This window comes from Myxocyprinus asiaticus, chromosome 29, assembly GCF_019703515.2.
Source record: "Myxocyprinus asiaticus isolate MX2 ecotype Aquarium Trade chromosome 29, UBuf_Myxa_2, whole genome shotgun sequence".
NCBI classification, from domain to species: domain Eukaryota; kingdom Metazoa; phylum Chordata; class Actinopteri; order Cypriniformes; family Catostomidae; genus Myxocyprinus; species Myxocyprinus asiaticus.
In genome coordinates this window covers 15,116,415-15,133,652 of record NC_059372.1, presented here as the reverse complement: position 1 = coordinate 15,133,652, position 17,238 = coordinate 15,116,415, and the positions used below count along the sequence as shown (strand labels likewise).

The following is a 17,238-nucleotide window of genomic DNA, read 5'->3' as shown; positions in this document are numbered from 1 at the left end:
AAATCTTTGTTTGTGTTCAGCTGAAGAAAAAAAGGCATACACATCTGCGATGGCATAAGGGTGAGTAAATAATGAGAGAATTATCATTTTGGGTGAACTACCCCTTTAAGATAATGCGTATTCATCATATCCACTTCAGAAAAGGGTGCACCATTTTCCATTAATTTCAGTCACAATTTGCATTTCACAACATCTCAAGTATTCTTTAAATAAATAGATCTCTATTGTAATTAGATCAGTCACTTTGAACATTCTTCATAATAAATATATTCCCAGTTTAAGAATGAGTCTTTTTAAGGGGGGGCCTTTAGCCCATTCAACAAGGGGAATTTTTACCCCATCTTTCATTTATTGGACAGTTATTGAAAAACCTTTGATTAAATCACGTTGAACAAAACTGAAAATGACAAATAAGCATTTTGTCTCAAAATAAATATGATAATTTGAGATATTCTCATAAGCTAATAAATTGTCAACATTTAAAAAATTAACCTTTAGACATTGCGCACAATGATGACCTCTTGAATCAGGAGAATTTTACAGTGCATAGTGACAAACTAGTTGCTTGTTTTTTGCTAGTTAGTGTTTTGGGAGAAAATTAAAATTGCCTTTTCCCCTGGGGGGCTTTTAGCCCCATTGTACCCTATTAATAAGACTAATAAAATGACACTCTTCCTCTTTATTGGTGACTTAATTTAATTTAATTAATTAATGTAGATGATCATACATCTATGTGTGATTTTGGTAAGTGTTTGTTTTGCATTGGTGACATATCGGTGACATACCACATATCCAAATAAAGGGGCTAATTGTCACACTTTTTACTCCAGTGATAATTTCACAGAGTGGGGTTATTTTAGAAAGTCAATTTCTGTATAGGCACATACCTAAAAGTCTTGGCTACAAAACAAGCTAATTAATATTTTCTAATTAACTTTTAGACTTTTGATATATTTATTGATATATAGCCAATAACTTCACTGTGTGACAAGTATTCCATACTTTGAAGACTATTTCAGTATATGAAAAGTAAATGAATATAAGTGCAAGAACAAGTTTATTGTACTCTAAATGCAGTTGTGTTGGTGTGTTGCTGCTCTTTTTCCCATGGTGCTGGTGTTCACCATGATGTAAGGCCGGATATCATTGGAATTTTTGAAAACTTGTCCACAATGATTGATATTACAACAAATATCCTTAGTCTAGAGCTTCCTCTTTACTCTGAAGTGCAAAAGAATAGTCCCGAACCTGTGCACTGCTGTGGCTATCAGTAGATCAGTAAGCACACTTGTTAAGTATTAGAGGCCCACAACGAAAGGGATATGGGAAGTTTTATGATATAATACTTTGATAAACAGATATAATACTGAGTCTTATTTACAATTTACTAAACATTAAAATGTATTCTGCTGAGTGACTCCAGCCAGGTCTCCTAAGCAACCAAATTGGCCCGGTTGCTAGGGAGGGTAGAGTCACATGGGGTAACCTCCTCGTGATCGCTATAATGTGGTTCTCGCTCTCAGTGGGGCGTGTGGTGAGTTGTGCGTGGATGATGCAGAGAATAGCATGAAGCCTCCACACTCGCTATGTCTCCGCGGTAAAGTGCTCAACAAGCCACGTGATAAGATGTGCGGATTGACGTCTTAGACGCAGAGGTAACTGAGATTCCACCACGAGGACTTAGAGTGCATTGGGAATTGGGCATTCCAAATTGGGGAGAAAAGGGGAGAAAATAAAAAACAAAACAAAACAAAAAAAACATTAAAATGTATTCCCGTATTGAAATTTACATAGACATAGACAGTTATTTATTTGTTTATTTATTTAATATATTGGAACTAAAGTAGTTTAGATTTACAGAGTACCAGAGAGTTACATACTTGGCAGTAGCTTCTGAGTTGTACATGGACTGCTGGAATAAGGATTTTACTGGGAGTGCACCTATTGCCAATAACATAAAAGTAAGCAGGTCTTGTCAATACCAAAGAAGTCTGCATTACATGACAACAGGAATTTTTGTCCTACCCGATTAAACACATAGAACATTCATGAGAATTTGAGAGAGCAGTAAATTTCTTCTGTAGATGCTACTATTCACAAATGTTTCAATTCTGTTATGATGGACTAAAGCAATCCTTCCATTCAGACAATCGAATTGATAAAACTTCCAGTGCTGTAAATCCAATCACTGCATTGTTCATACAATTCTGTATGGGATAATTTCCTCATGTGGAAGTTGGTCAAATGTTATGCTCTTTTATTATTGGAGGAAGTGAGACTAAGTCTGCAAATACATAGAGAGTGCATGTGTAATTCATTCAACAAGTATGTGGCGTACCAATGGCTTATTGATGTTCTCTTTGGAAGAAGCATCAGTGACATTCTTCCCATCATTTGTTTTTCTCAGGAACAGATACATCTACTAGAAAGTTTGGTGTAAAAGCACCAATGATGAATCATCATCATGTACAAGCGCTTTTGGGGGATCAGTGGTTTTACTGGGGTTGGAGTATACCGTATTTTGTTGTAATAATTAAACCGGTAGGTCAGCTGGGCAACTTTGTAGAAGAGTTAGACATGCTACTGTACCCTTTTCCTGAAGATGCCCATTCATTTGTTGGTCTTAGTGACTTGAACATCCACCTTAAATTACTGACTTACTTTCTCTTCTGGTCATGTTTGATCTTAAACAGCTCTACACCACAGTAACGAAATGGGTAACCAGCTGATCCTCATATTCAGAGAGGAAAGGTTTTTCTTGATGTTGCAAAGTGCGAACCTGCAAGACCGGGCGGTTGATGTGATGTGGGCAGTGAAGTTAAGTTGGTTATCTACCAGCACCTCCAGGTTCCGAGCTGTCCTTGTTGGCGTTAGTGTAGTTCATCCAATTACAATTTTAATAGACTTGGTAAAAAGAATAAAGACTTTTTATAATGTTACATACTGCTGTGGGCCTAAATATCAAATTTTAAATGTTTTAAATAAATGTAATTTCCTCATGTCCCCAGAGCTGCATGTCAAACATCTTTAACAAAAACAAAGTGCTAAATCATTGGATTTCTATTTTTTTTTTTTATCTCCATACAGTTAATTGTTTAGTATTACATTCTCTCACTTACAGGTACACATTCATTAATACATGTAATTTTAACACTGATAGCAGAGGGGTTTTGTGTCAGTGTCACTGTCCCTTGGTTTATTGTCCACCCTGTTATGTCATGATACTGTGTTCTTTAATTGAAGAGCTTTGTTATGAACTTATATCACACACCATCAGCCATTCAACAAAATTCATTTTAATTATTAGAAGTGTGTTATTCTTTTGTTTTTAATTATGCTTTCCTTTATTTTGTTATGTTAGTCTTAAGTGGTCAATCATAACATGTCCACCCCGTTATGGGAAGATATAATTCATGTAATTTTAAAAGTTCAATGCATTTATGTTAACAGAAATAAAATCATTGATATAAGTGTAAATATGTTTGCTAGAAATCATTCACAGACCACGTATTAGCTAATTTATCCACTCAATGTCCACCCTGTTATTTCTCACCCTGACCTTGCCCACCCTGGCACGACTTATTTAATCTTTCACATGTCCCTTTAATGATGTAACACAAAGATACTTATGAATGACCCTTTTATTTTTTAATTAATGGAAAGTTCAGTTCAACTTCAGCCTGGCCATTACAACTCTGTCTGCGCGTGACACAAGCTGTGCTAATTTTTTCTACAAAAAAGCTTGGCATATTCTCTCAAGCAGGGCCATAGTAAGGTATTCTGGGCCCCCTGACTGTATATTGGTCAGGGCCCATTTCCTATTAAAAATATACAGTTTAGAATTTGTTGTGGGGCCCCCTGGAACTGTGGGCCCCTAGAATCCTTACCACCTTTCACCCAACTAGCTATGGCCCTGCTCTCAAGGCGTAAATAGTTCTAAGTGAATGAGAATTTAGTGTTTCACGTGATATTTTTAGGGGTAACGGCGCTTATACTATTTCTATGATGACCCCTCAAGCGTCCACGATCATCCCGGAAGCAGTTTCAACACACCCGGAAGTGCGTGCTTGTTTTTGTTTTGAATGAAGCGAGAAGTATGCGCATATGGACTCGAAGAAAACTAAAGCCTAAAGGTGTGATTTATGCAGTTAAATGTTCAAACCCTTCCAGCTTAGTTGTTGAGAAGTCTGCATCCAGACTAAAACCAATTGAAATTTTGACTGTAGAACAAATATGTTGGATTGCTTATATATTCGGAGGTATTATTGTACAGACGAATAATTGAAAACAAATGTTTTCGACTAAATTACATTGAGCTACTATCACAGACGTCTATGCTTCGTTACGACACCGGAAAACGGTCTAATACGTCAATATGACTTTGGTTTGTTTGTGTATTTTATATGCTTGATATGGTTTATATTTCTTCATTTGTGTAACGTTATTTAAGTTATCTACTTCTCACATACTCCTTTTTTAAATATCTGTCTGTGTATTTGTCAGTTTGTCACTGACGAACTCGATTATGATGACCTAAGAGGCTGCCTTGGGTTAGAATGGCAGATCACGCTCTGAAACGCATGGTCTCTTATGACAACTGTCAATCATTTTATACTGTTTCTTTCACCCAGCACCACCGTCCTTATGATGAACTTCGAGGGTCTGGACCCGGGTTTGGGCGAGTACGCGCCCGGCCTGCACGGCAGCCTGGAGCCCGGTCTGAACTCGTCCATGGACCCGCGACTCGACCCGGCGCTTCTGCAGGGCGTGGAGCTCGACCATGACGCGCTGGCCGTCCCCTTGTCCGAGTCCGTGCACATAGTGGAGGGCATGTACTCGGAGTTGCACAGCGTGGCTGCGGAAGTCGGCATCCCCGTAACAGCTACGCACTTCGACCTTCAAGAAGAGCTGCTGTGGATGGGGAACCACCGGGTAGAGTGATACATTTATTACAGTATTTAATTCAGCTGCTCAAAGAGCTTAGAGGTCTATAAAACCAGGCATTGTCCCTGAAAAGTGCTTTTACCAAAATGTATTCATGAATGGATAAACTTCTTTTGAAGTTGGGAGATAAAGTTTAATCTTGCACCAAAATTTCTGCTGTGGTTTTGATCATGAGTAACCTCAAATGCATCATTTATGATTTACTTCCACATGAAGGTGATGTCACTTTACTCACAAGTCTGAGTCACATTATCACTATGTAACACAATTGTTGTTCCTGGGTAGTAAGTGTTATTTCCTAATTGCTTATGCCTCAAAAGTATAGAAAATGGCTATTATTCCCCACAAACTTTGCTTTTGTGACCAGGACAGTTATATTTTGAAATCTACCAATTTCCAATGAGAAAACGGGTGAATTTGTGTCTTTTCGTTCGCATAAAGTCCACAACAACATATGAATCCAAAATCCTTCTTTATCTGTGGTCCAACGAAGACACCGGCTTTGACCTTTGCCTCAGACAGCTTAGGGAAGAAGTCTTGAAGGCTGCCGACTCCTTATCTAGAGCTCTGACAAATTGTTTCATAAGGCCCAATTTGATGTGCTGTGGTGGCATCAGCACTTCTGGGGGTCCACGGTGGCTCCCACTTGACGTTGTTCCTCCCCACAGAGAACTCGGCCTGCTGTGGCCAGTCCCGCCTGTGGTAGTGCGCCTTGGTGTCCCTGCTATCCCAAAGGCAAAGATAGCAGGGAAACTTGGTAAAACACCTTGGAGACCCATCAGGAATGCTACCATTTTGAAGTCTCCTATGACCTCCCAGCCGTACTCATCATACTTCAAGGCGTCCAGCAAGGTCTTGATGCTGTTGTAATCCTCTTTGAGGTGCACGAGTGAGCCAGGGGAAGAGACGGATACTTTTTACCATTACGGACCAGCACGGCTTAGAATTTTACTTTAGTATAAATACATGTTAATTTGGATTCATATGTTGTTTTTTTCTGACTTTATGTGAACGAAAAGACACATTCGCCCGTTTTCTCATTGGAAATAGGTACATTTCAAAATATCACTGTCCTGGTCACAAAAGCAAAGTTTGTGGGGAATAATAGCCATTTTCTATACTTTTGAGGCATAAACAGTAAGGAAATAACACTTACTACCCAGAAACAAAAAAAAAAAAAAATATATGTTTTTTTTTACACAGTTATTAACTTGGTGTGTGTGTTTTTTCTTTCATGACAGGGACATGCAAGTTCCTTTTTTGGTCCAACAATGGGACGGTTTTCCTCTTTCCAGGTGCAAATGGCTGATGATATTCGCCACATCCAAAGTATGGACACGGGGGTGCTGTTTCTGACCAAGAACAACCTGAAATGCCTCACACGTGGAGGCTTCATTATGTTTGATTATCCGTGAGTTACACACCTGCACATACTAGTGCATATGAAGATTTAGTTGCAGGTTTCATGTACACACAAGTACATGAAACCTCACTGGTTTGAGTCGTAAACCCCAGTATCTCAACATCGTATATATGCATCAGCCAGAAAATTACAATATGTTTTTATTTCCTGGTGTTTATTCATTCGTTTTGTCTTCAGGATGGAGGAGGGTGCAGAAATGCATAGTTTGCTTCTGACTGATGATAACAAGTTGGTAATGGGTGGTCTGCAGAACTATGTGACTGAACTGGACCTCACTACAGTGCAAGAAACACAAAAAGTAAGAAAATCGAGCTGTTCAGGTTGCAGTCCACAAACCAGGAAGAGAATTTGCCAAGGATTCCCTATGGATTTTTATAATGGTTTTTTTAATTTATAAATAAAATAAGGACTGTTGTAAACATTACTTGATGATATGTTGACATTTTGTTCTACAACATAAATTACACACTTTCATAATGGTAATATTTACCACAGACCTTATTTTACACTTAAGTTCAAAAACCCATTGGAAAATCCCAAGGTAACCCATGGCGAATTAGCCTTCCGGATTCGCCTACAAAGTGACGTCACGGCTGAACAGCTCTATACAATACCACTAATAATTTGTATTCAGTCATTCATTTGTGTAGACTTTTTATTTTATTTTATTTTAAAGACTATCGGTCTAAAGTTAGATACCTTTACAGTACATTTGAGCTCATTATTATGTTATCGGCTAAAACTGTATGCCCTGAATTTCCACTAATTTAAATTTCTCTTTTGACTCATTCTACATAATGTGATATAATGTACTATGGAAACAGCCCTCATTAATTACATTCACAATGGAAGCAAAGAAATCTGACCTTTTGTGCAAATGACTTAACATAGTCACTGTCAAAAAATGTATTAATGGCCTAGACAAATCTTAAATATATCCTGCTGATTTTGCCGTAATGTTGCTTTGTTGTAAATCTTTAGAACCCTAAAACCACTTTCATTTTTTTTTTAAATGTTGTTTAAGACTTTTGGACCCCACTGTGGTTTCAGCTATTGTTTAGTTTGCCTGGATGCTTTCAGTACAGATTTTCTTTTACTTTTTATGATAGGCTGTTACAGTATTTGGTAAACATACAGTTGAAGTCAGAAGTTTACACACACTTAGGTTAAAGTCATTAAAAACATTTTTTAACCACTTCACAGATTTAATATTAGCAAACTATAGTTTTGGCAAGTCGTTTAGGACATCTACTTTGTGTGTGACACGAGTAATTTTTCCAACAATTGTTTACAGACAGATTGTTTCACTTTTAATTGACTATATCACTATTCCAGTGGGTCAGAAGTTTACATACACCAAGTTAACTGTGCCTTTAAGCAGCTTGGAAAATTCCAGAAAATTATGTCAACCCTTTAGACAGTTTGTCAATTAGCTTCTGATAGGAGGTGTACTGAATTGGAGGTGTACCTGTGGATATATTTTAAGGCCTACCTTCAAACTCAGTGCCTCTTTGCTTGACATCATGGGAAAATCAAAAGAAATCAGCCAAGACCACAGAAAAAATTGTGGACCTCCACAAGTCTGGTTCATCCTTGGGAGCAATTTCCAAACACCTGAAGGTACCACGTTCATCTGTACAAACAATAGTACGTAAGTATAAACACCATGGGACGACGCAGCCATCATACCACTCAATAAGGAGACACATTCTGTTTCCTAGAGATGAACGTAGTTTGGTGCGAAAAGTGCAAATCAATCCCAGAACAACAGCAAAGTACCTTGTGAAGATGCTGTAGGAAACGGGTAGACAAATATCTATATCCACAGTAAAACGAGTCCTATGTCAACATAACCTGAAAGGCTTTGCTCAGCAAGGAAGAAGCCAGTGCTCCAAAACTGCCATAAAAAGCCAGACCACATAAGGACAAAGATCTTTTTGAAGAAATGTCCTCTGGTCTAATGAAACAAAAATTGAACTGTTTGGCCATAATGACCATCATGAGGAAGGGAAATTATGTGGATATATTGAAGCAACATCTCAAGACATCAGCCAGGAAGATAAAGCTTGGTCGCAAATGGGTCTTCCAAATGGACAATGACCCCAAGCATATCTCCAAAGTTGTGGCACAATGGCTTAAGGACAACAAAGTCAAGGTATTGGAGAGGCCATCACAAAGCCCTGACTTCTATCCGATAGAAAATTTGTAGGCAGAACTGAAAAAGCATGTGCGAGCAAGGAGGCCTACAAACCTGACTCAGTTACACCAGTTCTGTCTGGAGGAATGGGCCAAAATTCCAGCAACTTATTGTGAGAAGCTTGTGGAAGGCTATCCAAAACATTTGACCCAAGTTAAACAATTTAATGGCAATGCTACCAAAAACTAACAAAGTGTATGTAAACTTCTGACCCACTGGGAATGTGATGAAAGAATTAAAAGATGAAATAAATAATTCTCTCTACTATTATTCTGACATTTCACATTCTTTTTTTGTTTTGTTTTTTTTTTCCCAATTTGGAATGCCCAATTCCCAACGCGCTCTTAAGTCCTCGTGGTGGCGTAGTGACTCGCCTCAATCCAGGTGGCGGAGGACGAATCTCAGTTGCCTCCGCGTCTGAGACTTTCAATCCACGCATCTTATTACGTGGCTTGAGCGCATTACCGTGGAGACGTAGTGCGTGTGGAGGCCTACGCTATTCTTCGCAGCATCCACGCACAACTCACCACGCGCCCCACCGAGAGCGAGAACCACACACTATTGCGACCACAAGGAATTTACCCCATGTGACTCTACCCTCCCTAGCAACCAGGCCAATTTGGTTGCTTAGGAGACCATCCTGGAGTCACTCAGCACGCCCTGGATTTGAACTCGCGACTCCAGGGGTGGTAGTCAGCGTCAATACTCGCTGAGCTACCCAGGCCCAGACATTTCACATTCTTAAAATAAAGTAGTGATCCTAACTGACCTAAGACAGGGAATGTTTTCTATGATTAAATGTCAGGAATTGTGAAAAACTGAGTTTAAATGTGTTTGGCTAAGGTGTATGTAAACTTCTGACTTCAACTGTAGTTATAGAACACAACACTTGCTTATTAAGGTGCAATCTGACATGCTTACTGTATATCCTCACTGTCACTCTAGTTTACTGTTGAAGTGCCTGGAGTTGCCATCATGAGACAGTCCAATCGCTTCTTCTTTTGTGGTCACACCTCTGGCAAGGTGAGTGAATGAGTAAAACAAAAATGGATGTGGAACAATTTTCCTCCTTTCGCTTTTCCCACAGAATACAGGGATGTGGTGTACGAAACATTTTGCTCTTAGCTAATGTGGGAATATGCTGCTCACAATTTAGCTGTAAAATTAGGGTAGAATGCATAGTGCTTTTTCTTTTGTTTTGTTTATTCACACATTCCTGTTTTTCAGCTCAGACTGTTTGTCATTTGGAATTTTCCGCTTGTCCACAGAATAAAATTTAAGGAAGAGGTCTATGCACATGGATAAAGTTCTCTGACCACAATAGCTTTCATGTTCGCACATGCTAGTTCAAAGCTACAGGAGAGGTTGTGCATGGTAGGATTTTTATTGAAAAACACTTGGTATTTCATTAGTAATTGCTGTTAATAATCTACCTACACTTCATGTGAAATCTGTCTCCATGTCAAAAGTTTGGACACCTATCCTATTGCTACATACTCTTTATTTTTATTATTATTTTCCACAGTTTGAAATACTAATAAAGTCATAAAAATCTATTAAATAACAATGGGAATTATGCAGTGAATCAAAACTATATTTTATTTTAACTTGCTCAAAGTAGCCATCCTTTTGCCTAGATTACAGCACTGCACACTGTGAGCATCCTCTAAACCAACTTCATAGGGTATCCACCTGGGATGCTTTTTAAACAGTATTGAAGGAGTTCCCATGTATGCTAGGGACTTGACTGCATTCTTTTGTGAAGAAATTCAGTCACTGGCACAATTTACACTCACTGTACACTTTATTTGGAACACTATACTAATACTGGGTAAGTTCTTCCTTTGCTCTCAAAACAGCCTCAGTTCTTCGTGGCATAGATTCCACAAGATGTTGGAAACATTTCTTTGAGATTCTGGTACATGTTGACTTGATTGCATCACACTATTTCTGCAGGTTTGTCAGCTGCACATTCATGCTGCGAATCTCCCATTCTACCACATCCCAAAGGTGTTCTATTGGATTTAGATCCGGTGACTGGGAAGGCCACTGAAGAACAGTGAACTCATTGTCATGTTCATGAAATCAGTTTGAGATGATTTTGCTTTGTGACATGGTGCAATATCATGCTGGAAATAGTTATTGGAAGATAGGTAAATTGTGGCCATGAAGGGATGTACATGGTCAGCAACAATACTCAAATAGGCTGTGGCATTCAGGTGATGATTGACTGGTATTAATTGGGCCCAAAGTTGATTAAAGAGACCATTGGCACCAATGGTTTCTACGACTTACTTAGGTTTACAAGGCTTTTTGGAAACGCTACCCTGGACTGTTGACACAAGGCAGGTTGGGTCCATGGATTCATGCTGTTGGCACCAAATTCTGCTCGCTACAATTGTACAGAGTGGTTATCCAAGTTACCATAGCCTTTCTGTCAGCTCGAACCGGTCTTGGGCGTTCTCCGTTAACCTCTCTCATCAACAAGGCGTTTCCATCCACAGAACTGCTGCTCACTGGATGTTTTTGGTTTTTAGCACTATTCTGAGTAAACTCTAGGGACTGTTGTGTGTGAAAATCCCAGGAACAGAAATATTTAAACCAAAAATGGCACCAAAAATCATGCCATGGTCAAAATCACTGAGATCACACTTTTTTCTCCATTCTGATGGTTGACGTGAACATTAACTGAAGCTCCTGACCTGTATCTGCATGATTTTATGCATTGTACTGCTGCAACATGATTGGCTGTTTAGATCATTGTATGAATAAAATAGGTGTACAGGTTTTCCTAATAAAGTGCTCCGTGAGTGTATATTCGCCTACAAAAAATAAATAAAAATCAAGCATTTAAAAATAAGCCTTTAGATTAAATGGTCTTTTAGATAATGTATACATAAAGTAATCTTTAGATTATTCTCTTTTTAGTGATCTTTCCTTTTTAAAAACACTTTCTAGGTGTCACTGCGTGATCTCCGCACATTTAAAATGGAGTACGAGTTTGACGCTTTCTCCGGCAGCCTGTCTGATTTTGACGTACACGGTAACTTGTTGGCAGCGTGTGGCTTCTCGAGTCGTGGCCTAAATGGACTGTCATGTGACCGGTTTCTTATGGTGTATGACCTCCGCATGATGAGAGCCATCACCCCACTGCAGGTCCATGTGGACCCCCTTTTCCTCCGCTTCATCCCGACATACACCTCACGCCTGGCTATCATTTCACAAACAGGTATGAAATACACATGTGTTTGTGTGTTTTATTGATGGTAGTAGTGCTGGTACATTACTATTATCACCAAAAACAGAAAATTAATGTAACTTATAATGTAAAATACATTATGTAAAATACATTAAGTATTGTCGACCAATATGGGTTTTTTAGAATCAGAATCGGAATGAGCTTTATTGCCAAGTATGCTTACACATACAAGGAATTTGTCTTTAAAGCCTGATCCCGATATCACTGCATGCATAGTGGATGATTCCCGGTACAATGCTGATTAGGGTTAAGGGAAATGATACAATTTAAGGATAAATAAGATGTACACAAAGCTCCTTAATTTAAATGAACACTTTGCACACAGTTTCATCAATTCACAAAAAAAAAAAAAAATTGAAAATGTTTTGTTCATTGACTTAACTGTTGCTAGTTGCTTATGCTAAAACTGTGCCAATTGGGCACCGTTTCTGACCATGCCGAAAATCTTAAAATGGTCAAATATCTGTCAGTTAATATCACAGATATATCAGCCTTGCACTGGTTGTATGTTTTTATGCTCTAACATTGACATCTTACTATATGTGATAATTACTGGTTCTTGGATCCTCCAATGAAGTGGAACAAGTGTGCTTGCTACATCCCAATTGTCAACTGTTCCTGTTCTTATACAGAAGTGTTAGGGGATTTTTCTTTTCAACTGAAACTAGTTTTTTGTCATTTTGTAGTGGTCCTCTTTAGTCTATCATTTTCATTCTAACCCAGCCTCACGTTTCATATTATTTTTTAATTTTCTTTTTAAAATGTGCTGATGAAGCCAGCTAATGTTATGTCTCCATTGGTTACAGTTCTTCAGCATTTCAAGGATTTAAAGGGATAGTTCACCCAAAAATGAAAATTCTCTCATCATTTACTCACCCTCATGCCATCCCAAATGTGTATGACTTTCTTTCTTCTGCTGAAAACAAATGAAGATTTTTAGGAGAGGTTCGCACAATGCAAGTGAATGGGCACCAATATTTTAAGGTTCAAAAGCACATAAAGGCACCATAAAAGTAATCCATACGACTCCAGTGGTTAAATCCATATCTTCAGAAGTGATATGATAGGTGTGGATGAGAAATAGATCAATATATTAAGAAGTCCTTTTTTAAAATCAATGACCACTTTCACATTCTTCTTTAGTTTTTTTGCAATTCGCATTCTTCGTGCATATCGCCACCTACTGGGCAGGGAGGAGAATTTATAGTAAAAATGGACTTAAATATTGATCTGTTTCTCACCTACACTTTTTTTTTGGGGGGGGGGGGGTCTTTACCCTTTTTGGAATGCCCAGTTCCCAATGTGCTTTTAAGTCCTCGTGGTCGCGTAGTGATTCGCCTCAATCTGGGTGGCGGAGGACGAATCCCAGCTGCCTCCGCATCTGAGACCGTCAACCCGCGTATCTTATCATGTGGCTTGTTGAGCGCGTTGCCACGGAGACATAGCGTGTGTGGAGGCTTCACGCCATCCACTGCGGCATCCACGCTCAACTCATCACACGCCCCACTGAGAACGAACCACATTATAGCGATCACGAGGAGGTTACCCCATGTGACTCTACCCTCCCTAGCAAACAGGCCAGTTTGGATGCTTAGGAGACCTGGCTGGAGTCACTCAGCACGCCCTGGTATTTGGACTAGTGAACTCCAGAGTTGGTAGCCAGCGACTTTTACCACTGAGTTTCCCAGGCCCCCATTCTCACCTACACTTATCATGTCGCTTCTGAACATATAGATGTAACCACTGGAGTCATATGGATAACTTGTTATTTTTTCAAAATGTTGGCACCCATTCACCATGACCTACAGAGCTGAGATATTCTTCTAAAAATCTTTGTTTGTGTTCAGCTGAAGAAAGTCATACACATCTGAGATGGCACGAGGGTGCGTAAATGATGGGAGAGTTTTCATTGTTGGGTGAACTATCCCTTTAAACATGACCCTTTTGATCAAATGGTTTTTATGAGACTGTATACATAAAGTAGTCTTTAATGTCTTAATTTAGATAATTGTCAGTGATCTTTCATTTTCAAAAACACTTCCTAAAATGGAGCACGAATTTGACCCTTTTTTCTTGCAGCTTGTCTGATTGTGATGTGCATGGTAACCTGTTGGCAGGGTGCGACTTCTGCCTGCTTATGTTATGTCTCCATTTGTTAAAAGTTTTTAGCATTCAAATTTCAAAAGTGCCACCTTACTCTCATTATGAACACTCATTATGAAACGGCATTTGCTGTTTCTTATCTAACTCTTATCTAAATGAAGAGATAATAATGTCAATTTGTATTCAGTGTTGTCTTTAAAGCTCGCACAGAGGTTAAACAGATGTCAGTGTATGAGCATTTTGGAGCTTTGTTGCTTTTAACCCTTTAAATGGATGGGAATTTCATCAAACACTCTGACTTATTCGGGTCTTTAGAGACCTGGCACTTATATCTATCACAAATGGATCTACAAAATGCCCAGATAGTCACATTTTCAAAATATTTTCAAAACAATTAGGAAATAGTAGAATAAAATATATTTGATAGATTTTGATGTTTTATTTGTTATATATCAAAGATAAAATGCAACAAATCAGGACAAATCTAGAACAGGATTCATTACTTTCGCACTGAAATTTCCTGAGACGCAACTGGCTGTCAAAACATATTGAGCTACACATAATCTACACCTAAAAAACGCATAAGCTACACACAAGTATTTTCTCAAGCACTTATTTGTATAAATACAGGCACAACTTACATAATTTGAGTAGTTCACCCAAATGACAATAGTCAGATCATCAGGGCTTGACATTAACTTTTTTGCTCACCGGCCACTGTGGCTAGTGGTATTCCAAAGTCACTAGCCCTCAGCATTTTCACTAACTAAAATCCTCCACCCCACAAAAAGTGATAAAACTAAATGTAGACTGTAACAGCATGCATTTGTTTTGGTCATTTTATTTGAACAAGAATGATACGAGTTCAGCATGACACAAGCCTAATGGTTTAAGTCATCTCTTAGAACATCTGAAGGCAAACATTGCCAGTTAGAACAGGAGGAAAACTGTCAATCATTTGTCCATGGAAGTCCAGATTTTAACCCCCTTTACCATTCTAAATTATACTTGCCTATATGAAAATTTATCATTGTTCTTCCATTTTTTTTTTAACAGTGACTTTGTTATTATAAGGCTATAAGCAGGTAGATTAAACTCAGTCCCCATTCACTTTCATTGCAACTTTGTCCATAAATAGAAAACCCATGAATCTTTTTTCCAATCATGGAAGAAAGAAATTCCTATGGGTTTGGATCAAGATAAAGGTGAGTGAATGTTGACAGAATAATTATTAATAATAAAAATGTAATCTTATATATTCACCCTAATCAATTTAATATGTGTCTATACCAGTTACCAGTTAGTGTTACTTCAGTAAAACATTTTAGTTTGGATTGTGAGATGTATTTTATAAACCTTGTAATCAGGGGTGTAGATTCCAGGGGGGATGGGGGTGAGGTAACCCCCCCAATCTTCAAAACAAGCAAGTATAACCTTCCTCAATATAGCACGTTAAACTACAAGATACTCAGTAGGATTCAAATGGGTCACATAAGTTTTGTGGTCAGCCGGCCGCCGCGATATCGAGTAAAGCTCGACTGAATCACACAAGTTTTGCTCTGTGCTGTCCTAGAGCTCTGGCTCTATCTCTGGAGCACACTGATGTGCACTTTGGCGATTCGCACGAAAGCACACTTCATTCGGCCAGCACAGAAGCGAGTAAGTTATGAAAGGCATATTTAATGCTTATAAGGCACTGAACATGGGATGAATACAATTAAGTTTGATTCGGCTGTGGCCACCCGCTAAAGTGGCTAGTAAGGGTAATGCCGATTTCTGCCCTCATTGGTGGGTGAGCGGGTGTTAATGTCAAGCCCTGCATATCATACTGATCATGTGTTGTACTTATGGTTTACTACTCTTCATCAAATAGCAATTTTAAATATAAATCAAGTCAATCACTGAAACAACAGCGCCACCTTGAGTAAGAAATAACATCATTGTTGTTAATTCATTGTTCCACAGAACAATGTGATATAGTATTTATTTGTATGAATATAGTACTCATTCATCTTGTAATAAACAAAGAAATATATATCCTGTGATAGTAAACTTGTATAGATATGAAATTATCATAAAAATATAAATGTATGGAAGTGCAAAAAACAGTCACTTTTACATACCTAAGGTCTCTAATGACCCTATAAATTTTTGGTACTTAAACCATTATAATTGTGTGTGTGTGTGTGTGTGTGTGTGTGTGTGTGTGTGTCTCTATGCAATTTTGGCTTTTTTTGTGTGTGTGTATCACACTATTTTTATGAGAGAGAGAGATTGAGGAATACTAAAGAGGTGTGGGCACAACTTCAAAAAATGGATGAGGTACAGGGGGTGGAATGAGGTCTCGGATCACTAAAGACCCGAGGAATGTGTTTAAGGGTTAAATTATCTGCAGCACCATGGAGTCTCTGAAATGTTTGTGTGTATGTGTCTTCCTGTAGGTCAGTGTCAGTTCTGCGAGCCCACAGGCCTGGCCAGTGTAGCTGACATCTTCCACGTGAACACAGTAGGGCAGCTGCTGATGAGCTTTGATGTGTCCTCCAGCAAACAAGCACTCTCTTTCGGGGACTCTGGTGGCTGTGTGCACCTGTGGTCCAGTGCTCCAGAGGTGTCCTTTAACAGTTACTCCAGAGATACTGAGTTAGTCCTGCCCTGCCTGGTGGACTCACTGCCCCAGCTGGATTGGAACCACGAGCTGATGCCTCTGTCTCTTCTGCCCATGCCTCTCACTAGTACCGAACCCCTGCTCTCTGATTGGCCCACGTCCCTAATTATGCCCAGCCCCAGGTATGACTGAGGCCCATTTCCCCTGTGTGATGGATGTGGTGTCATAGACTTGCCTTGAAATAGAACTGTCTGAGGTTTCAGTGATTTAATGATACCAGGTTGCTGTCATTAAACAGATTGTGCTTGATTACGTAAAGAAAATGAGTAATTTAATGAAAATGATGTTTATGGCCCTGTTGCAAATGGCACACTTCATGTGGCCTTGTGCATTTCCGTGAAGTCCACGGAAAATCAATTTGTGTGTGCACTTGTGCGAAGCCCACACCAAACTTAACAGTGAACTACTACCAAATAGTCTATGCAAAATAACATCACCAAAGTGTGTACTTGATGTAGGGCTGCAAGGGCTTGGGGCATGTTTGGGAAATTTTCCTCTGTGCTTATTTGAATGGATGAATCTAAGTGTTTCACTGTAATACTGTCCCCTGCAGTACAAAGCCAAAAGACCTGGACCTATTGTGTCAGATTGATCAAATATTTTGAGATTTTTGGCAAAAATGTTTGGTTTTCACACACTTTCCCATT

At 38.9% G+C, this 17,238-nt stretch overlaps 1 protein-coding gene across 3 annotated transcripts in view; it reads left to right on the top strand.

Moving 5' to 3' along the window:
* Positions 1-4,062: 4,062 nt before the first annotated feature.
* The window catches only part of pan2 (poly(A) specific ribonuclease subunit PAN2), a 35,936-nt gene continuing 22,760 nt past the window's right edge, over positions 4,063-17,238 (top strand). For 2 of the 3 annotated variants that reach the window (XM_051662739.1, XM_051662738.1), the window contains exons 1-7: positions 4,063-4,133; positions 4,632-4,932; positions 6,186-6,355; positions 6,545-6,665; positions 9,510-9,587; positions 11,523-11,793; positions 16,368-16,713. In XM_051662739.1, coding sequence (XP_051518699.1) covers positions 4,645-4,932; positions 6,186-6,355; positions 6,545-6,665; positions 9,510-9,587; positions 11,523-11,793; positions 16,368-16,713 — 1,274 coding nt within the window. In that variant the 5' untranslated portion in view covers positions 4,063-4,133; positions 4,632-4,644. Of the gene's footprint in view, positions 4,134-4,631; positions 4,933-6,185; positions 6,356-6,544; positions 6,666-9,509; positions 9,588-9,832; positions 9,939-11,522; positions 11,794-16,367; positions 16,714-17,238 lie in introns of those variants that run through there. The other variant, XM_051662740.1, reaches the window with a different exon arrangement.